This window comes from Mesocricetus auratus, unplaced genomic scaffold (assembly GCF_017639785.1).
Source record: "Mesocricetus auratus isolate SY011 unplaced genomic scaffold, BCM_Maur_2.0 Super-Scaffold_100018, whole genome shotgun sequence".
NCBI classification, from domain to species: Eukaryota; Metazoa; Chordata; class Mammalia; order Rodentia; family Cricetidae; genus Mesocricetus; species Mesocricetus auratus.
Genome location: NW_024429199.1, coordinates 3,998,362 through 4,022,353, shown reverse-complemented (window position 1 = coordinate 4,022,353; position 23,992 = coordinate 3,998,362). Strand labels below are relative to the sequence as shown.

Here is a 23,992-nt window from a genome sequence, read left to right as displayed (position 1 = left end):
ATTCCTTCCTCTGTCTCTATCCTATTCTGGGTCCTCCAAAAACTATGGATTATCCTGGCCAGCTGAACATGGATTCTGCTTTCTGATTCAAGGTTTAAATTTTATTGGTAGTCTCAGAGTGACATTGCGAACAAATCTGCAACAATTATATAAGAGGAACATTTTAATTAAAACTAGAAAGTTCTACTCTACAAACCTATTATAAAAGGCTACACTTGAAAAGATTCATGATAACAAATGCTGACTGGTGTGTTAAACCGTAGCAACTCTCATTCATTTCTGATGGCAAATGTGAAATAGTAGTTATTTGGGCCACAATTTTGTAGTCTCATAGCATTAATTGTACTTGCAGTTGGACCCAGCCGTTGTTCTCTATGGTGTTTGTTCAAGTGCTTTAAAATGTAGACCACCAAATCTGAATGCACATTTTTGCTGCAACTTTATTCATAGATGCTAAAACTGTGAAACAGTTAAGATGTTCACTGAATAAAAGAATTTATCATATCACTATTTGTGTTATTTCTGGAATAAATTGTGTGCTTTTGTTTGTATGTTAAGATCAGATTATATTTCCAATTTCCTGCCAAATTTCCACTTGAAATTTATTGAGGCTAAGAATACTATAGCAATTTGAACTAAAAAAATAATTCTTTATTTTTAATGGGATATTAATTATATTTACCTGAACATTTAGATATATATACTTTTATTATACTATGGAATTTTGTAACTGTTACTCAAATCAATTCATTGTAAACCCTTTTTTCTACTCTTAGTTTGGAATTACTTCACTTAACTGTGTATATGTAATCCTGTGTATCAGTGAATCTTTAAGATATAATGTTTAGGTACTTTTACATGATTTGTAAATTATTTTACAAAGAGAACAAATTTGTACAAATTATAAATATAATTTTCCAAATATAGTGGTTCATGCTTTTAATCCTAGCACTCAGGATGCAGTTTGTCTTGTCTGTGTGTTTGAGGCTGTCCTAGTCCACATAGTGATTTCTGGGTCAGCTAAGGCTGTGTAATGAGATACTGTCTCTAATAAATACATACATGATGGATTTATTAAATAGAATAAAAAGTTTGAAAGGACAGTTTATTTAAGTGTACCTTTCTTTTTCTAGGTGATACGTCACATGCAGCTGGATTATTCAAGGATCAGTTATCAGGAAATTCTGCTGCTGGTACTTTATTTAGGTGGGAAGAGGATGAAATACCAAGGTTAGCCAATGTTGTCAAAGAAGGGAAAGTTTTATGTATGTGATCAGTTACCGTTGGTTATCATCACTAAAACTTAATGTTTTACTGCATTGCGTCTTTTAAATGTTTATTTTAAAAGTAAGTCTCATTTTAAAATAAAAAATGATAAGAAAAATAATAAAGTAAGTCTCAGTATTGGTATGTAACATGGATTCATAGGTTTAAAGAGTAGATCATGGTGGTGGGAGCAGCAAATTGGTAAGAGGTAAAGACACTTACTGCCAAATCTGATGGTCTGCGTTTGATCCCTGGGACCTACATGGTAGAAGGAAAGAACAGATTCCTGCGGGGTGTCATCTGACCTCTACATGCAGTTGATAGCATATACACCTGAACAATGTAAAACACACAATATAAAATTAACTGTAGTTTCAAAAATAAAATAAAAACAGACCATGGAAACACACATAGTTATTACCTAATTAATAAGAGGAATCTGAAGTAGGTTGTTATATTTCTTGCCAGTATTGATCTTCATCATGCAATCTAAATTGAGGTCTTGTAAGTTATCAAGTTAAAAATTCAGTTACTATAAAATATCAATTTAAAATTGAAATGGCACATATTTTTAAATTAAATAACCTTTTAGGTTTCTAAATATTAAGGAGCTATAGAAATAAATACAAAACAAAATACAACTTGTTTCTTTTAACTCTTTTGTTGATTATACTTTTTGTTAAAGTTGTAGTATATTCCAAATGCTTAGATTTCCTACCATAAAGCAGGCATGTAATCACTACCTTTCTAAATTATTAGTCAGTAGTTTCTCTGTGTAAAGTTGTCCTAAATAGCATTGCTCAAGCTTTCATGAGCCTCTTACTGGTCACTGTGTTATTGGCAATATGGTTATAGTTTTCCTCCTTTTAACTACATGAATGTCACTCAGTTTTTAAAAGGTTTTAAGCGTGCTTTTATTCATCTGTTGGGTATGTGCACATATGCACAGAAATCAGAGGACAAATTGTGGGAGTCAGTTTTCTCTTTCTGCCATATAAGCCCTCGGCATAGAACTCAGGTCATCAAGTTTGATAGCAAGTGTTTTGACCCAGTGAGCCATCCTACTGGCCTAGATTTTTTTTTAATTTATAATTATTATTTTAAACTTTTTTTCTCCTCCCTCCCTCCTTCTTTCCTTCCTTCCTTCTTTCTTACTCCCTCCCTTCCGTGTGTGTGTATGCATGCACAAATATGGAGATCATAAGACAAATCTCTTTCATTCTACCATGTGGGATCTTGGGATCAAATTTAGGTCTTTGAGGCCTGCCTGCAAGCACCCTGCTGGCCATCTCACTAGCACACTGATCTTTGTGGGGTTGGTTGACTTTGTTGTTGTTGTTGGTGGTGGTGGTGGCGGTGGTGGTGGTGATGGTGATGGTTTATTTTGTGTTTGTTTGTTTTGTTTGTTTTGGTTTTTTGGTGTGTGTTTGTGTGTACATGTGTGCACATATGTATGGAGGATAGAGTAATGGTTAGGTTTCTCCCATAGTCACTTTCCACCTTATTTCTTGGAAGTCTTTCACTGAACTTGGAACTTTCTAATTAGATGAACAGCAAGCCATAGAGAACTTCCTTTCTCCTCTTCCTCAGGGATAGAATTACAGACTAAGGATGCTACACCCAGGTTTTTACACAGATACTAGAGAACTGAACTTAGTTCTCATGTTTGTGTGGCAAGCTGAGATAATCTCCTAGCTCACTGATTTTTTTTTTATCTTTTCTTTTGGGTATTTATATGTGTGAAGAATGGGGTGGGCTGCTAGTATTTATTGACTTTACTTTTTACTTTATATTAAGGAGCTTATTGCTGGGTGTTGGTGATACGTGCCTTTAATCCCAGCACTTGGAAGGCAGTGGCAGGTAGATCTCTGGGTTTGAGGCTAGCCTGATCTACATAGTGAGTTCTAAGACAGCCAGGGCTACACAGAGAAAGCCTGTCTTAAAACAAACAAAGAAAGCATTGGTTGATCTTAAAATGATCATAAAAGTACTTGTTTTGAATGGTTGATGCAGCCTCATACTCCCAAGACTCAGTAGGTTGAAGCCCAAAGATTGGAAGTTTGAGGCCAGACCAAACTATTTAGTAAAACCTTGCCTGATAAGCCAAACCAAAGATACATTTCACTTAGAGCTTATCTAATTGCCCTAGTTTATTTTCAGTGCTGTGATAAAAGCCATGACCAAAAGTAGCTTTGGAAGGAAGGGATTTATTTTATCTTACACTTTAGTCCATCATGAAGGAAAGCTGAAGCAGGAACTCCAGGCAGGAACGTGGATGCAAGAGCTGAAGCAGAACCACAAAGGCATGCTGCTTACTTCTTTGCTCTCTGTGGCATCCTCAGTTTGTTCTTTTTATACAAGCCAAGATACCTGTCCAGAGTGGCATCACCCACAGAATATTGGGCCAGAAATTTGCCATCATCTTGAGATCTAGTCTTGGTCACTTCTGGATCACAGCTTCTGTGTGTCAACCCTGAGGAAACGGTTGCCAGGAGATTCTGTTTCTGTGATTGTAATGCTGGTCTCCTACCAATCGTAGCTGATTCTTTAGCCACCCCACCCCAGCTAGCCTGCCTCAATTGTCCTAGAAAAGCAAAGATTTCACTTCAGTAATGCTATTTCCTGTTAATCATGGCAGATTCTTCATCCCCCAGATGACCAGAAACCACAGATTTTAATAGAAAATACCACACAAACAGCCCTGATGGAGTCTTTGCCCTTATTATCTGAATATCTCTTAACATTCCTATTTTCCAAGTTCCCACAACAGCGTACTAAACTCTGAATGATCAACACCCTTTCAAGCTCAGAATTCCAAACACTTCTGCAGTCCCCCATCAAAGGAACACAATCAAGTCCATTGCAGGAACCTCATTCCTGACACCAATTTCTGTGCTAGTCGGCTTCACTGTAGCTGTGATAAATACTGACCAAAACCACTTTGGGAAAGAAAGGCTTTATTTTCTCTTACAACTCCTTGATTACTGTCCATCACTGAGAAAAGTTGGAGCAGGAACTACAGCACTGCCCATGCTTTCTTTCTGTGACTTGCTCAGCTTTCTTATATAGCCCAGGATTATGTGCCCATGGGTAGCACTGATCACAGTGCTAGGGACCCTTCCTCATCAATCACTGGCTAATAATATACTCCACAGACTTGCCTATAGAGCAGTCTTACGGAGGCATCCTTTTTATTGGGAGGTTCCTTCTTCTTAGATTACTCTAGCTTATGTGAAGTTGACACAAGACAACAACCATCACACTAGTTTAAGCTTCAGCTTTCTAGTAGGTACTTGACAGATTTCCATATTATAAAATTACCTAAGGTTTCTTTTCCGCCTAAAGTTTAGAAAGATTCTCATTAATGATAAAAATTTTTATTGGCTAGAATATTCTTTCTGAATGTGTTTTTAAAGGTTTCAAGTAACAAGGGTAATCACTATCCCTGAAGTCTTCCTATTGATAATCTGAGCCTCATACAACAATCTTTCTTGTCAAGCCATAAAACTATAATAAAAGTACATTGACTAGGATTAAAATTGGAATTGTACTATACAGAATTGCACAGAAATTTAATTTTAGAATGTTTGCAAGAAGTCTTATTGTTTTTAAGAGTTCTAGAAATTAGTTAGGCAAACTAGTGAAATTATTAACTCAGATGAATGGGTAGGTTTTCTTTTCTTTAATATTTATTTATTTTGAGGTTGTCTCACTGTGTAGTGTTGGATAGCCTGAAATTGACTATATGTAATTAAACTTGTAGCCATACTTTTGCTTCTACTTCCTCATGCTGGGATGTAATTCACCACTCCTTGCTAGCTCTATGTGTTTTTTATTTGTTTTAGAGCCTGTCTTTTCCTCTCATGCTTATGATATCTGAAAATCTGTGATTTCATTAAATACAAATAAAAGATAATGCCAGAAGTTTTCCCATAAATAGAGTTGATCAGTCTCATTTCTCTCCTTAATTCTAGTATGTTCTTCTGGGTACCTTTAAAAAAATATGATGAATTATTTGATATTCCTTTATAAACATCGTCACAAAGGCCATAACAAGTAAAAAAGTTATATGACTACAATAATTCCACTCTGCCTACCCTTTAGAATGATACAGAGATTTAAATTTTTAGACTGTGTGTGTGTGTGTGTGCTGTGTTTGTGTTAATATGTGTGTGATGTGTTTGTAAGTACACAAGACAGAGTGCGTGTGGTGACCACAGAACAACTTAGAGAGACAGTTCTACTGTTAAATGTGGGTTTGGCCTTAGATTTTTAACTCAGGCTGCCATGCTTGTAAGGCAAGCAGAACAACCTGTAGATATTTTTAGTTTATTAGTGTTTAAATTCTATATGCCATGATTCTAATTAGTTGATTTCTTATATTCAGTTGTCAAAGAAGTATTTAAATAGGAACAATTGTGTAATTTCTGTTGTATTACGTATCTAATTTTAATTGTCAAAATGAATTTTCTGCATTTACTTAATGACTCAAATCTTTTTAATCACTTATTTTACTGAAAATAATTTTTATTTTGAGAACTTTTTTCCCTTCTAGAAATACTGTGGACTTTTTTGAAACACTTTTGTAATAAAAGCAAAAAAATAGTTACAAATTTTTATTTCTAAGAATGGCGATGCACACCTATAATTGTAGCACTAGGGGGGTTCAGCAGGAAGATCAGGGATTCCAGGCCAGCCTAGACTATATTTTGCCAGGTTTTGTCTTTAAAAACAATAAAAAAATGCTGGGCATGGTGTTGCACATTTTTAATCTCAGTACTTGGGAGGCAAAGGAAAGCAGATATCTGAGTTTGAGGCCTGCCTGGTCTATACCCTGAATTCCAAGATAGCCAAGGGTCATGTAGAGAGACCCTGTCTCAAAAAGAAATAATTTTTTCCTTCTTTGATTGAGATTTTATATTTTTTCAGTGTTGCTGAGTCTTTCTTTGTTTCCAAAGTACTAATTTTAATAATGCTCATTTTTGTCACAAATCTAACATTTTTTCAATATAATTCTTTAACATTACAAAGCATATTAGTACAAGAAGATTGTTGACTATGAACTCTACTGTCTAGAACCTAAATCATGGCAAAGTGAATTTGGTTCATTTATATGGATAAAGAGGCCAATCTTCTTTATGAATTGTTTTTTCTGAAAGGTAAAAGGATATGTTGTGATAAGTTAGCTTTTGGTTTGTTGTTTTGTGGGAAGGTACTGTTAATGATCAGGGTGAGACCTCAAGCATCCCAGGCAGGTTTTCTACCATTGAGCTATACCACCAGCCATGACTAATTAATGTCTAACATCCCACCACATTTTCCTTAGGAAAAGACAATAGAAAATGAAAGCATCCTAATGTTTTTCTTAAATTATTTAAAATAACATCTAATGAAATGTTAATAGAATCTGCATCATCTACTTTCAAGTAAAGTTATTAATCTTTCATTTTCATTTAATATATGTTCTGGCCTGAGCTCTAACATTTGAAACTTGCAGACAAGGACCTGTACCAGGGTTGTGTGCATTCTGGGAGCATTGGACAATTACATGGTGTCTTCCTAATTTTCTTTTTAGTGGCTTTGAAGGTTAGAAAATCCTCCAACTAACCCATGTTTTCAAGTCAAATGCATTGATGAAAACCTGCTATAGTTCTCTGTTGTCACTGTTCAACATCCATGTGGTTTAACACTTGAGTAGTTGTGAAAATTTGTAGAGCATCTCCAGCTCAGGAGTAGCTGAGGACAAGAATAGTGATTATCATTTGCCTGCTTTTCAGTTGCTTGGCTTTCCTTATCTGAAAAGCATATATGATTGCAGGGGGAGATGCTTCCAGACAACTTACTTTCTATACTTATGATTTTTAATGAATTCTCATGTTATCCCTCTGTTAACTATTTCCTTGGTCAGAACCACATGCTTAACATTAAATTTTCCTTCCATATAAAATGATTTAGAATATATAAACCAAATTTTACATGGTATCAATAGACTGTCCTTTCTTACCCTGTTATTAATTTATCACATGCACATAGTATCATGAATAGTCATGAATTCATTTCTATCCTCATGCTTTCTCATTGCTACCAAAACATAAATTTCTGCATAAGAAAAATCTCAGATCTCCAGCAGCAACAATGATTTGGGAAGCTTATTCTAGCACAGTTACTGGATTCATTAACATTGTTTCTTTTCAGCTCTTTGTTACTAGAAGGTGTTGAACCTCTGAGCACATGTGAATTAGAAGTGGATGCTGTAGCTGCTGACATCTTAAACAGGCTGGACATTGAGGGTATGCACACAATTTTTCTTACTCTGTATTTTTATTTATAAAACATGATGAAAATAGATATTATAGAAGGAGAAAGCATATGTTTTAAGTGTGTTGTTTGTTTCTGATGGGCGGGTTTGTTGGCCAGCTTCCTTCTGCATTGACAAAAAAACCGGGGGACACCATCTTAAAGAAAGACTTCTTTGGGCTTCTCAGTTTCAGAGGTTTCAGTTCATGGTAATCTGGCTCCATCATTTCCAGGCCTATGGTAAGACATGGCAGGAATCAGACATAAAGGAATCAAGACAAGATAAATACTGCAGCACTCCTACTCCCAACTATGCCCACTCCTAATAGCCCATTCAGCTCTAAATTAAATGGATCGTTCCATTGATGAACTTAGTGCCCTCATAATCCAGTCACCTCTTAAGTGCAGCTGCCAACACTCAACTCTTCAGACCACATTTCATGTTTAATCACAATAGGAAGTCTTTTTGCTCATTTATGTTTCCATCTACATGATTATGGTTACCTAGATATAAAACTAAGTGACAGTAAATAACATTAGCCAGCATAAAATAACTTCATATACCCTGCCTTTTAATTGTTCTACATATAGGCTGTATGCCATGGAGAGAAGCTGTAGATTTATATCTCATCAGATATTTGAATTTTTTCCTTGTTTTTTTTTTCAGTCATTAGAGAAAAAAAAACTAGAAAGGAAGAAGCATGATAAACTTAAGAGTTGGGATAATTTGTCCATTATAGTGTACACAGTCTCTCTCTCTCTATATATATATATATATGAATCCCAGACCAGCTTGGGTTACATAGTGAGTTACAGGCTAGTCAGGGATATACACTAAGACTCTGTCCCACCCCAAAAAAAGTATTAAGGCTTAGGGAGTTTATAGAAAGAATTTTTCTCTTTGACCCTTGTAGTATTGTGATTGCAGCTCAAATTGGTGGAAACCCTGGGCTGCAGGCCATATGGGAAGATGAAAAGCAACGGCGAAGAAACAGAAATGAAAGTTCTCAAATTAGCCAGCCTGAATCACAAGGTATGAGCCTGATAATGCTTTAATGATTTAAGGAAGTATTTCTAATGGAAAAAGATAGTCATTGAGTTTCCTCTTAGCACTAGATTTTATTTCTTAAATTACCTTTAATTTTCTATGTAGTTATTGTCATCGCTGTACACCAATAAAGCTTTAAAACTGCTCTAAAGTGTCACTTTATTGTTATCTTTGTGTTCTTTGTTTTTGAGTACCTTATTTTCTTGCCTTTTTCTTACTCTAGTATATTTTTCTCTTTGTTATTTCTAAATAAGATATTGAAAACCTTGGATCTCAGCTTAAAAACACCATTTTATTTGTTCTACTTTGAAAGTGTCAGCCATGAAATAACTGTACTCATTGTTTTCCAAAAACTGTCATATAAACCCTCACTTTGATCAACATGTACAACTCTGAGGAAAATATTCATTTATTATTAAGTGTTGCTTTATTCTGAAAGAATTTGAAAGTTCAAATGCCACAGAGTATAGATAGCAAAACTTTAGAAATAAAAGTGTAAAGGACTAAAGAGGTGGCTCAGAAATTAAGAGCACTGACTGCTCTTCCAGAGGACCCAGGTTCAATTCCTAGCACTCTTATGGCAGCTAGCAACTGTGATTTATCTAGAGTGTCAAAAATGTTTGATAAAACTTAAGTGTCTTTTTATGCCCTTTAAAATAGGTTGTAATTATAAAACTTCAAGTGATGATAAATTCTTAATTTCATTGTTTAATAAAATCCATTTTTCTTTTGTATGATTCTATAACAGAACATTTTAAATTGTGGAATATGGGTTAGGAGAAAGATATGAGATTGCTGTGATTTTTTCACAGCTCCTTAAAGACAAAGGTAAAGTATTTCATTCATTTGCTATCTAATGCATCTTTCAAATTTAAAGATTGCAGATTCGTGCCAGCAACAGAAAGTGAAAAACTATTTCAGAAGAGACTTCAAGAAATTCTCAAACAGAATGATTTCTCTGTGTAAGTGGTTATTTATTACAGATCTGAGAGCTCATTTTATTGCTTTGTTATATAATTATATATAAAAGTTATGCTTTAATTAAATAGAACATTATCAGGATCTGTGGACTACAACAATGGATCCCAAGAGTTCTCTGCTGAATTAACATTGCACTCTGAGATTCTTACTCCTGAAGTGCTTCCGTGTACGCCAGCCAACATGATAGAAGTCCACAAAGATACAGATTTGAGCAAAGGTGAGATTATTTGAGTATCTTTTCATTTAAACAGAAAACACTAAAAGAAACGTCATTGCATTGGACACTTAAGTTACTGTTTGGCTGTTTCCTAGTTTGTTTTTCTTCTAAGAAATAAATATAGCAAAGATTATTTTCTGTTCTTTTATCCTTTCAATGTCTCTAAAGATAAACACTATGCTAAAGTTGCTGTAAACTGTTACAACATAAAATTTTGTGACAATTTTTTATATATGTATATATCCACAACATTTCAAATTTTATAAAAACGATGTTGTTCTTGGCGTAGATTAAGCAACATGCCTTTACATTCAAAATTTTGCATTTTTAACCAGATAATTGAGAAATAAGCTACAGAACATAAAATTCACTCATTTTAAACACATAATTACTCCATATGTTCTAAATTTAGGAAATGTCCATCAGCCTACAGGCTTTCTTATTGGTGGTCATGTCCATTCCCATTTCTAACTCCCAAATAACCATTTCCTTAGAGTTTTGTCTGTTTACATTTCTAAATATGCCAGATAAGTGAAATCATGCAATGTGGGTTTCTCATTCTCTTAGCAAACCCTTTCAGGTTTTACCTATACTGTTGTAATTATCATTACTTCATTCCTTTTATTACCAATGTTATACTTATTAATTCATTTATCAGTTGGTAGATATTTCAGTTGCTTTCACTTTTGATTGATAAAAATAATGTTGCTATGAATAATAAAATATGAAATTTAACATAAATGTCATGGGAAGAATTATAAAATATTGGAAATAATAGCAAATAAACCAGTTGCACAGTAAACTTCACTGTAAAAATTGCCTTTGAAGAAGGGGGAAAAATTAAAGTAATGCTTGGGTAAACATGTCTTTGTATGAGCATGTTTTCTTTTTAGTAGGTAACAGTGAGGGGAATTTTTTAGAGCATGTGATAAATTTGTGTTTAGTTTTTAAATGAAATGCCAAATTGTTTTCCATTGTGGGTATACTATTTTATATTCCTAACAACGTTATGTAAGACTTACTGTAATTTAGTGTTTTTATGTAATACTTGATATTATCTCTTTAATATAATTTTTCTACAGTATATGAAATGCTATCTTACTGAGACTTAATTTTTATTTCCTTCATTTCTAATAGTGATTATCTTTTATATCAACATCTTAATTGAAATTTATCATTGTTTATTCATTTTAGCCACTGACTAATGTTTTACTTTAATACTTACCTGTTTCTTTATAAGTATTAGATCATTTTCACTTTTGCCCAGGTCTATATCTGCCTTCTTAATTGGTTTCCTCAAGACTTTCTCTATAAAATACATATGCATAGCTGGATGCTAGGATGCATGCAAAAAAAATAGCTTGGTATGTAGGAGAATAATGAAAATTTTGTGGATTAGTAACTTTGTTTCGTATTAGTGTTTTTAGGCAAGAGAACCTTAGAGAACATTTGAATGTGCTAAATAATAGATACAAATGAAATAATAAATATGCTACTATAGTTCTTTGAAATGGCATTTCTTTATTTTAATCTTCATTTTCTGATGACCAGTGAATTGAAACAAATTCTGCGCACGCATCTTTGTGTGAGTATGTATTGGGTCCCACAGAAACCAGAATAGGACATTGCCTCCTCTCAAGCTGAAGTTTCTAGGAGGTTGTAAACTGCCTTTTATAGTTTCTGGGAACTGAACTCTGATCATCTGAAACAACATTAAGGACATAACTGCTTAGCCACCTCTCAAAGTCCTGTTCTATGTTCCTTATATTTTGCAAATAATAAAGCATTTTTCAATTTTTTAAACACATATGATTGATGAAGATGATACTGTGGCCTTTTATTTTTTTACTGCATTTTTATTTAGTATATTTTGTTAACATTTTAGTTTTTTAAAGTAGATTTATACTATAGTATTCCATAACTTAATACAAGTTCTGTCATATAAGCTGATAACTTTTAGAGCCTCGTCATTGCCTCAATGTTTTTGTATTCTTTGTCATCTTAAGGTAACACTAGACAGAAAGTAGAAGAGGCACTTATTAATGAAGAAGCAATTTTGAATCTCATGGAAAATAGTCAGACTTTCCAGCCTTTGACTCAAAGACTGAGTGAGACACCAACTTTCAGTAAGTAAATGTAGCATGTTTTCATCAAAGTGAGTTTCTGATTTCTATTTTTCCTTTGATTTGAAGAAGTAAACATTTCATATTTAGTAAGTATAAAACTGAAACATCTCATTAAATCAAGTAGTTTTGTGTTTTCTGCATAGTTTTTTATTTTTAAAAAAAGCTGTAGAAGAAAGCCTTTTCTTGTAGCTCTACATTGAGTGAAAGCATGTTGCTTTAGGAGTAAAACAAATTTTATTTTTTTCTTTTCCATGTGTGTAGTATGTATACATATGTACATGTTTTTACGTGTGTTGGGAGAAGCAGGCAAGTGTGTGTGCCTGCATCTGGAGGCCCCACGACAATGTCAGAAACCATCCTTAAACACTCTTCAACCTTATTCATTGAGGCAGAGTCTGTCAGACCCAAAGGGGAACCCCCTGTCTCCACCTTCCAGGGCAAGAATTACAGGTGGGTTGCTGTACCCACCAGTTTTTATATGCGTTTCTGGGGGGTCTAAACTCTGGTCCTTACACTTGCAAAGTAAGCACATGAACTACTCAGCTGGCTCCCAAATACATGCATTTTAAAATAATGCTCTAAATGAAGCATAATAAAACGATGGATGGTTTGCTGTACTACAAGGAAATTTACATACAAGCCACTAAATTTGAGGTAGTGTAGCACATGACTGTTATTTCAGAGTGTTTTTGTATCACCTTAAATGCCTTTTAATCCTCATAATCCATTTATACATTATGCTTCTTATTTCGCTTGATATCATCAATGTTATGTTGCTTCTTTGCTTCCCTTTTTAAATTTTTATAGTATCAGGTATGATCCCAGTTCCATCTAATGCCCTCTCTACATTTGCATCTAGGTGGAACATAAACTGACTGATTGTGGGCAATCACAAAATTATTGTATATACTCATTTAAAAATACTTTGAATAAGAAACTTTTTAACTTTTAAATGAATAATCTAATTTTAAAAAGAAATTGTCTTAGGAACATATTATTATTTTAATTTGAGGTTGTGATCTCAAATATATTTCTCTATTTGAATAATTAATACATATATCAAATGCAGTTAAACAAAAGTTAAAAGACGGCATAGAAGAATTTAAAAAATTGAAAAAGGAGTGTGAGTGGCAAATCCCTAATTCATTTCATTATCCAAATATGCTATTCCAATAGCAGATATGATTCCACCTTGCCTTATAATTCCAACAAGTGTTTCAAAGCTCTAAAAGAATTAGGCAGAAAAAATGAAACTAATTGTAATTTTAGGTTTAAGAAGTAGATATTACCAAAACTAGCTGTAAGTGATTGTTTTCATTTTGTATTACATTTGTTAACATGACTAAAATGTGTCTGTTGGAGGCAAGCATGTGTGCAGGTGTCCATGGAGGCCAGAAGAGGGCATCAGATCCCCTGATGCTTACAGGCAGTAGGCTCTGGGAAACCAAACTCATGCCCTCTGCAAGAGAGTTACATGCTTTTAACCACTGAGCCATCTCTCCAGCCCCTCCCTGAGCTCACATATTGCTGTGGGTGCAAAGGTAAAGGCAATATTATACACTGCAAGTAGGAATAGAAGTTAGTGTAGCTTCCATGGGATATAGTACAGAGGCTCCTCAAAACACTAGCAGCTACCAATAACCCAACCATCTTTCCCCTGGATAATAGCTGCCAGTATGTTTCTGGTTATTGAGTCACAAAAGCCAAGATATCAAACTAGTCTAAATGTCCAGGAATAGATAATCAAATAGAGAAAAAAAACATGGTTTAGATACATACAGTGGGTTTTTGTTTGTTTGTTTTTGAGCCATAAAGAACTTAGTTATGAGATGGAAAAATGGCTACAGTTAGGAGCATTGGCTGCTCTTCCGGAGGACCCAGGTTTGGTTCCTGGTACCCAAATATCAAACATGTCTTTAATTCCTATCCCAGAGTACCCAGCCCCCACTTATGCCCTCTTCTTTGAGTGCTGACATACATGCAGACAAAATACCCATGCACATAAAATCAGACAGATATTTTTAAATGAATATAGAGTTAAAGTTCTTGCCATGCAAGCAAGAGGAGTGGCATTCAAACCCTCAGAACGCATATCAGTGCCAGGGGATCATAGCACTCCACTTATAATTCTGTCTTGAGAAGGTAAAGAGGATGGATCCCAGGAGTAAGCTAGCTAATGAGACTAGTCTTACCAGTGAGTTCTGGGTTTGATTAAGAGTACTGCATCAGCATGGCCTGGTGGCCCAAGCTCTTAATCCTAACACTTGTGAAGTATAATGAATTCCAGGACTGCATAGAGAGATCCTGTCTCAAAAAAAAAAATCCTTGCTTCAGTATATTTTTATATATTTAGTTGCCATTTGCATTTCTCCTTTTGTGAACTAACTCATTTCCCTAGTTACTAATTAATTTCTTTTTTAACATTTTAATTTTTAATATATTCTTGGTATCAATCCCATTTTATAAATAACTGCAATGGAAAAATATCCATGAAAGTTAATGTAGAAAAGAAATTGAGAGATTCCCACATCAACCTTAGGCCTCTACTTGCACATGCACAGATACCCACACCACACACAAACACATGGAGAAGAAAAATGAATATATATGAAGGTCATGAAAGTAGAAAGCGAGCCAGTTGATGGGGAGAGGACACTGAGAGTAGGAGAAAAGAGGAGACTCAAGTATAGCGAAGTGATATGCATATATCTGAATGACATAATGAAACCCATTATTTTCTATGCTGACTCAGATAGTCACTAGAAGTAAAAAATATAAAACCACAAAATATTTAAGTTTTCTTGTACATATATGTAGTAGTGGAATTAATTGGTTATATAGTGTGGGTGAAGGGGGAAAATAAACTCAGTTTCTCCTAAATTCCTAACCATAACAATCAGGACAGAATATGTTTGTGACTGGGTGTGTAGGCATTTTTTCCCACAAACCTAGCAAGAAGTCAGTTCTGGAATGGATAATACTTGGATGTTCTCTAATTCAATTCAGTTCTAACCCTCATCTACTTAGAGACTATATCAGATTCCACAGGTAAGGGCTTCTATACTCCTTCCCCAGGCTCAATTAATTTTATTGAGCAGATCACCAAACTAGGGCAAAGCAGATTTATTACTGAATTATGACGGCTATTATAAAGGTTACCAATAACAGCCAGAACCAGTGGGTATAGTGAGGGATGAGAGAAAAGGCACAGAGCACCCATGTCGTCTGTGCCAGGCTCCAGGAACTCTCATGTGTTGTCTATCCAGATGCTCTCAAAATTGAGCTCTTTTGAGTTTTGAGGATTAGCACTTTCACGGTTTCTTGTTATTTATTTGTTTGTTTGTTTAAGCTTTCTGTACATTGTACATTTATGCATTGAGAATATTCCCCTCATACATGCTAAATCCTTTTTCTCACCTCACTCTCTCTACTATAAGTCCTCTTAGTTTATTTAGACAGTTTTACATCTACCTTCAAATCATATATATACACATATATATGTGATTTTTATGTACCTGTATATAATCTGTGAACCCCAAATGAAAGAAAATGTACAGTTATTTGAGTTTTGTGGATGTTTCATTATGTAGGCATGACTCATTGACCAATAGTGATTAACTCATCCATCAGCCACTCTGTACTACCCTGTAATACCCTGGAGGATGAGACTGAGTGTCAACTCTAATCCTGCCTTTCTCTTTCTGGTTGCCAACACTCAACCTATTATATTTATCGTATTAAAAGACATACATTCGAGTTCGAGGCCAGACTGGACCGACAACCTCCAAAACAATACAGAGAAACCCTGTCTCGTAAAATCCAAAAAAAAAAAAAGACATACTTTCAAGATTACAAGGATTTAGAGACATTTTACAACCTGTGCAGAGTAGATGAACATTCCAGTTTCATCACAGCCTTGTTAACACTTTACACTATGTGATTTTTTAGCTTTAGGAATCTTAATATATGGTATTGTTTCATAAAAAACTATAAACTACTTTTTAAAACTTATGTGTCTCAACTAGATTTTGACTATTCTTTGAGTAAAGTTTAAGTATAGAATAAGATGTTTACATGTGTACATATTATACTTAATTAGCTAGCATTGATTTAAATATGTTATGGCCATATTTTCTTTCATTCTCTTCATACCTAAGTAAGCTTGAACAACTCTTCAAAAGCACCAGTCCCTGGGTTCTACTTCAGAAATTATCATTTAGTAGATGTGAGATGGAATCTGAGAGTCTTCCTTTTAATAAGGTCACTACATTCTTCTCATTCAGATGGTCTAAGGAGTTCATTTTGATGGGCGGCCTACATCATCAACATTTTAGGCTTTGCACCAGTTATATTCTTTTTAGTATATGTCAGCATCTATTGTGTTGTTTCATAATTGATCTCAATTATTAGATTATTTAGAAATTTTAAGCTATTTGTTGGTGATTGATTTGCTTGTTTTATAGTGGACAGTAGTCCTGATGAAGCGCTGGTACATCTTCTTGCTGGTTTGGAAAATGATGGATATCAAGGAGAAAAGAATAGGATGCCATTACCATGTCACTCCTTTGGAGACTCTCAAAATCCCCAAAATAGTGATGATGAAGAAAATGCACCACAGATTGAAAAAGAGGAAATGGAGCTTAGTTTGGTGATGTCCCAGAGATGGGACAATGATATTGAAGAACATTGTGCCAAAAAGAGGTGATTTTTAAGTTATTTCAGTTATTCTAATAAATACTTTTTGTCACTGCTGTACTTTAGTAGAAAATTATTTTTCATACTATAAAATGCCTTGTGAACTAAATTGACTTTTAAAATCGCTTTTAAATAATGACTTTTTCATGTAGCAAAAATTTAATAGTCCAAGAAAATAATCTGCTCCATTTTAAGGGATCAAGCCTAGAAACCATCTGTTTTGTATACAGTATTGACTTATGTGAGGAACCGATGGGTAAAATTGAGGCTTTCCCTTACCACAGAACATGAAAAGAGTAACTGCCTCTGAGAGTAACTGTGAATGAATATAAGTAGCAGTGTGCAGTGTCAGCTTAAAGATAAGAAGTGACTTTCTGTTCTGATTAGACCAAATGAATTAAATACTAAACATAAGCAAATAGCTGCCCTCATCAAAGACCTGAGCAGGCAAGTAACATTACTAGGATAAGCAGGAAATGCAAACATGCAACTTCCTAAAGGTGCAAGCAAAGACAGAAGCAGCAGGCTACTGGACAGTCACCCAAGGTCTCACAGTAACTTCTGGGCAACCAACTTTGGCTAAGGCTTAGAGTATTTGACAGACCATCTTAGAAGCAGGAAAATTGAAAAGCTGTCCTACCCTGACTTGGCAAGGTTTAGCAGTCTCTTTAAATTCTCCTGTTAGTCCAGTTAGGATAGCGTATCCAAATTCAATGGTCGAGATAGGGGCAATTCTTTCCCAAAAGGTTAGTATATCCAAAAGGAAAACTAACTCCAATTGAAGTGTCATCATACTCTCAGGAATACTTGGTACGGTAGGAACGATTGTGCCTCATGTCAGTGGAGTTATAAATTATTAAAACATTTAAATGCCATATTTTTTAGGTCTTTAAAGTGTCTGAAAATCAAATATACATGTTGGGTACATCTCTGAGCACATATAGAACCTGACTAACATCATTAGGTATAAGAAGCATGGACAACTGTAACCTGTAATTCTCAGAAGCAAAATTGTTCAGTGACTGAAGCTTCCCAAATACAATTTAAACAGTCCTTAAACCGATGTGCAGCATAAGGACAATGACCTAAAAATTGTAACTATATACATATATATGTAAATCTCTAAATCAAAGATAGAACTGAAATATCTTGACCAGAGGTAAAACTGTATAGTGCAACATGATAAAAATATTCTAAATTGTATCAATATATACAATATCTTAAGTATATGTAGGAACATACACAGAATATGGTAAAGATAGTTTTATATTTGTGCACAAAAACATTGTAGCCAGGCGGTGGTGGCACATGCCTTTAATCCCAGCACTCGGGAGGTAGAGGCAGGCGGATCTCTATGAGTTTGAGGCTGAACCAACAGCCTCCAAAACAATACAGAGAAACCCTGTCTCATAAAAACCAAAAAAAAAAAATGTACACAGAAGAGCCTACACGGTATGACATATAATTAATTGTAAGCTTGAAACAATATACAAATTATCCAAGTAGGAATACAGAATTAATTTTACTTTAGTTTCAACATAAAAGAACCTATAACAATGCAAGTTGTCTATAGCTAATAGTTGATAAAAGAGTTCACAAGAAAATATATAGATCTACCTATATCCCATCCATACCCTTAAAACTTTTCTAAAAGTTTTCCATTCCCAACCCTACAAAATTAAAACCAACCCTTAGGTGATACATATCCATTTTCTAGAGGAAAAAAAATCAAAACACTATCTAAGACAACTGTAGGGAAAGGGGAAGTTATTTTCTTAGAATTACTTTCAGCTGTCATGGGGTGAAGGTGATTCTATGGGATCCTGTAGAAAAAAAGAAAAACTAAAGCAATGGTTAAGTCTCAAGTGGACTAGCTGTAACATTTGTAGCTGGTCTCTGAGTGGTAGGTGATGCTTGTCTGAAGTTCTATCTGAAGGTCTGGCCAGAGTGTTATAAGAAGATGCACCATCTCAGCTAGCTAATCTGGAATTGTGTAGCGCAGTTTTAGTCCCAAAGTGATCCTCAAGTGATGTTTACTAGTTCAAAGACATCAAGTTGGCTGCATGTGTGTCTGTGTATCACCTGTGTGCATTGCCTACAGACGCCAGGAGAGAGTGTTGGGTCCCTTGAAACTGGCATTAAGGACAGTGTGGGTTCTGAGAGTGAAACAAGAGTCTTCTGCAAGAGCAGCAAGTGTTCTTCACTGCTGAGCCATCCTTCAAGTTCCAGATGCATCTTTTTCTAGCAATCATATTCACCAATGGATTTTAATATTCTGTAGGTCACTGTGTAGAAATGCCCACAGAAGTTCAACTGAAGATGATGACTCATCTTCAGAAGAGGAAATGGAGTGGAGTGATAATAGTTTGCTTTTTGCCAATCTTTCTATACCTCAGTTAGATGGAACTGCAGATGAAAATAGTGGTAAGAAAACAAATCTATTATAGGTATTTGGTTTGTTTGTAAGTCTGTAAGTCACCCAATTATGTTTTGTCTTTCTATGAGTTTTTCTTTTTAAAAAGTGTAGATACATGATTCCTTATTTTCAAAAGGGTAAGATATTTGTGAGTTACTTGATTAAAGCTCTATAAACCTTAATCAGTATCATTCATGTAGAACAAGAAACTAAGAAATATGCTAAGCATATTTCAAATAACATGAAGAATAAGCATATTGTTTTATGAAACAACTTAAATAATGTAGTATTTTCCCATATTCTTTAAAGCCACTATAACATTTTTCTGATAAAAAGAATATATGTTTAAAATAATGACTAATATTGTTCCTTGATTGTTTAGGTTGTATAATCTCTATGATAGGGCTAAACTTTTTGTTCATATCACTATTTTAGACATACAAACAATATAGATTCTTCATTAAGGGATTAACACTGTGAATGAGTAAATTCTTTCTTTCTCTGATTCCAGACAATCCATTAAACAATGAAAATTCTAGAACACATTCTTCTGTGATTGCAACAAGCAAGCTGTCAGTAAGACCCTCCATCTTTCACAAGGATGCTGCTACATTAGAACCCCCATCTTCTGCTAAGATTACCTTTCAGTGTAAACACACAAGTGCCCTTTCTTCCCATGTTTTAAACAAAGAAGATTTAATTGAAGACCTTTCACAACCAAACAATACAGAAAAAGGTCGAGATAATTCAGTCACTTTTACAAATGAAAGTACTTACTCCATGAAGTACTCTGGATCTTTAAGCAGTACTGTTCATTCAGATAATTCTCATAAAGAGATTTGTAAGAAAGACAAATCTTTGCCTGTATCTTCCTGTGAAAGTAGTGTTTTTGATTATGAAGAAGATATTCCATCTGTCCCAAGACAAATACCCAGCAGAAAGTATACAAACATGAGAAAAATTGAAAAGGATGCCCCTTTCATACATGTGAACCGTCATACTAGTGAGAATACATTGGGGAAAAACTCTTTTAGCTTTCCTGACCTAAGTCATTCAAAAAATAAATTGTCCTCTGAAGGAAATGAAAAGGCAAACAGCACATCTTTTAATAGTATATTCCCCTCTTCATTAACTGAAAGTTGTGACATGCTGTCAAGCTCAGGGGAGAATAGAACTATGGTGCATTCTCTTGATAGTATCACAGATGAGAGTGGATTAAATAAACTGAAAATCCGATATGAAGAATTTCAAGAGCATAAAATGGAAAAGCCAAGTCTCAGCCAGCAGGCAGCACATTATATGTTTTTTCCCAGTGTTGTTCTTTCTAATTGTCTCAGTAGACCACAAAAACTATCTCCTGTTACATACAAACTACAACCTGGCAGTAAAGCTGCCCGGTTAAAATTGAATAAAAAGAAATTAATAGGCCATCAGGAAACTTCTACCAAAAGTAGTGATACTGGAACCACAAAAGACAGTTGTACAAGTAATAACCCTTACAGCAGTACTTCTGAGAAGGATAATGCATCTAGTAGTGACTTAATTAAAGCTACTCATGGGACTTTTGAAAATAAAACATCTACAGAAAATTTTATAGACTGTCATTTTGGAGATGGGTCTTTAGAAACAGAACAGTCCTTTGGACTATATGGAAATAAATACACACTTAGAGCCAAACGCAAGGTGAATTATGAAACAGAAGAGAGTGAGTCAAGTTTCGTAACACACAACTCGAAAATTAGCCTACCTCATCCCATGGAAATTGGTGAAAATTTAGATGGAACTTTAAAATCCCGAAAAAGAAGAAAAATGTCTAAAAAGCTGCCCCCTGTCATTATAAAGTATATTATTATTAATAGATTTAGAGGGAGAAAAAATATGCTTGTGAAACTAGGTAAAATAGACTCTAAAGAAAAGCAAGTAATATTAACTGAGGAAAAAATGGAGCTATATAAGAAGCTTGCACCTTTGAAGGATTTTTGGCCAAAAGTTCCTGACTCCCCTGCAACCAAATATCCCATTTATCCACTAACACCAAAGAAAAGTCACAGAAGGAAGTCAAAACATAAGTCTGCTAAGAAAAAAACTGGTAGGCAACAAAGAACAAACAGTGAAAATATTAAAAGAACTTTATCTTTCAGAAAAAAACGGACACATGCTGTTCTGTCTCCTCCCTCGCCATCTTACATTGCTGAAACCGAAGACTGTGACTTGAATTATAGTGATGTTATGTCCAAGCTAGGTTTTCTTTCTGAGAGAAGCACAAGTCCTATCAATTCTTCTCCACCTCGTTGCTGGTCTCCCACAGACCCAAGAGCTGAGGAAATTATGGCTGCTGCAGAAAAAGAATCAATGCTTTTTAAGGGTCCTAATGCATATAACACTAAGACTGTTAATCCTCGTGTAGGAAAAACTAGTCGAGTGAGAGCACAGGTTAAGAAGTCAAAAGCAAGACTTGCTAATCCCTCTGCAGTTACTAAAAAACGAAACAAGCGAAGTCAGACAAATAAACTAGTAGATGATGGAAAGAAGAAACCAAGAGTAAGACAGAAACAAAGAACAAATGAGAAAGGAGCATCAAGAAAGCATACAGCACCTACAGATGAAAAGATAAAACCACAGTCTGAGGTTGAAGCAAAGCTTGCATTCAACCACCAGAATATGTGTGGGCTCACAAGTAGCCCTGGCGCTCAAGCACTTTTTAAACAGAAAGAGATGTCACAAACAGGCAATGCCATGGATCATCCACTTTCTACTTGCCAACCCACTGGACTTAATACACAGCAGAAGCTGTCTAACTGCTTTTCCTCTTTCTTAGAAAGCAAAAAGTCTGTGGATTTGCAAACATTCCCCAGTTCACGAGATGATTTACATTCATCAGTTGTTTATAGTTCTATAGGACCTGGAATCTCAAAAATTAATATTCAGAGGTCTCATAATCAAAGCGCTATGTTTACTGGAAAGGAATCAACCTTGATTCAAAAAAGCATATTCGACCTTTCCAACCGTTTGTCTCAGGTAGCACAAAGTACACAAATATCTTCAGGTGTAATGTCTCCAAAGACAGAAGAGAGTGCAAATATACAAAAAAACTGTGTGTCATCTATTGGAAAGTTAAATGAGTACCACAGTTCCCTAGAATCAAAGCCAGAGCAGGTCTGTGCCCCTAACTTTTTGCACTGCAAAGACAGTCAGCAGCAGACTGTATGCACATCAGAACAGTCAAAACACAGTGAAACATGTTCTCCAGGAAATGCAACTTCTGAGGAAAGCCAGACACCTAATTGTTTTGTAACTTCTTTGAAAAGTCCCGTCAAACAAGTAGCATGGGAGCAGAAACACAGGAGCTTCATTTTAGATATGTCAAATTTTAAGCCTGAAAAGGTAAAGCAAAGGTCACTGTCAGAAGCAATTTCACAAACCAAAGCACCGTCTCAATGTAAAAATCAAAATGTGTCAACACCTTCAGTATTTGGTGAAGGACAATCTGGGCTAGCTGTTCTAAAAGAATTGTTACAAAAAAGACAGCAGAAAGCACAAAATGTAAATGTCATTCAAGACTCAACATCTAGTAATCAGCCAGATAAAAATATTTCTGTTTCCATTGAGCATAAGAAAGCAAATAAACGAACACGACTGGTGACATCTCCAAGAAAACCCCGGACTCCCAGAAGAACAAAGCCTAAGGAGCAAACATCCAGATGTCTAAAAGTGGACCCTCTAAATCTACAAACCTCTGGCCAGTTGGATAATTCCCTGTCAGATGATAGTCCCATCCTTTTTTCAGATCCAGGTTTTGAAAGTTGTTATTCACTTGAAGATAGCTTGTCTCCTGAACATAATTATAATTTTGATATTAACACTATTGGTCAGACTGGGTTTTGTAGCTTTTACTCTGGTAGTCAGTTTGTTCCAGCTGATCAGAACTTGCCTCAGAAGTTTCTAAGCGATGCTGTTCAGGATCTTTTCCCAGGACAAGCTATAGAAAAGAATGAGCTTTTAAATCATGACAAACAGAATTGTAGTGAGGAGAAGCATCATGTCTCTGATTCAAGCCCATGGATTAGATCTAGTACTTTAAACCCTGAACTTTATGAGAAATCCTCTATAGATGACAATGAAAATCATCGGCACAGCCAGTGGAAAAATAGCTTTCATCCTCTGACATCGCGTTCTAACTCAATAATGGAGTCTTTCTGTGTCCAGCAAGCAGAGGGCTGTCTAAGTGAAAAATCCAGACTGAATAGGAGTTCAATGAGTAAGGAAGTATTTCTCAGTCTCCCACAGGCAAGCAGTGCAGACTGGATTCAAGGTCATAACAGAAAAGAAACAGAACAATCTCTTGACTCAGTTAATACCTCTTTCACCACCATACTTTCCTCCCCTGATGGGGAGCTCGTGGATGCAGCTTCTGAAGATTTAGAATTGTATGTTTCAAGAAACAATGATGTGTTGACACCAACTCCTGATAGTTCACCAAGATCTACCAGTTCTCCCTTACAATCTAAAAATGGCAGTTTTACTCCTCGGACTGCTCACATTCTGAAACCACTTATGTCCCCACCAAGTAGGGAAGAAATTGTGGCAACTTTGTTGGATCATGATCTTTCAGAAACTATTTATCAGGAACCATTTTGCAGTAATCCTTCTGATGTGCCAGAAAGGCCCAGGTAATCAGAATTAAATTTGTTTCCACTTGGGTTACTTTGAATAGTTTTTATTTACGTAACATTTCATAACTTATTGCTAGCTTTCTGTTTGTGATACTGCATTTTTAAGAACAATGAAGAAAATTATTTGTAATTATAGACTGATTAAGAACACTTACAAACTAGCTGGAAAACTCCTAGAGAAATTAAGTTGATGATTCTTGGTCTTTAATTTACTAGTATTTTACTCAGTGTCACCATTAAGGATTAGTGGAGCAGAGGCTCACTTTGACATGA

The 23,992-nt window shown here is 35.1% G+C and overlaps 1 protein-coding gene across 3 annotated transcripts in view; it reads left to right on the top strand.

The window, feature by feature from the left end:
- The window catches only part of Rev3l (REV3 like, DNA directed polymerase zeta catalytic subunit), a 143,165-nt gene that overhangs the window by 64,698 nt on the left and 54,475 nt on the right, over positions 1–23,992 (top strand). For all 3 annotated transcript variants that reach the window (XR_005881818.1, XM_040758199.1, XM_040758200.1), the window contains 9 exons: positions 1,134–1,230; positions 7,462–7,556; positions 8,492–8,596; positions 9,489–9,573; positions 9,661–9,809; positions 11,816–11,935; positions 16,399–16,636; positions 18,912–19,054; positions 19,558–23,716. Coding sequence is in view for 2 of the 3 variants with exons in the window: in XM_040758199.1 (XP_040614133.1) it covers positions 1,134–1,230; positions 7,462–7,556; positions 8,492–8,596; positions 9,489–9,573; positions 9,661–9,809; positions 11,816–11,935; positions 16,399–16,636; positions 18,912–19,054; positions 19,558–23,716 (5,191 nt within the window). In the remaining variant the exon portion in view is untranslated. The remainder of the gene's footprint in view (positions 1–1,133; positions 1,231–7,461; positions 7,557–8,491; positions 8,597–9,488; positions 9,574–9,660; positions 9,810–11,815; positions 11,936–16,398; positions 16,637–18,911; positions 19,055–19,557; positions 23,717–23,992) is intronic.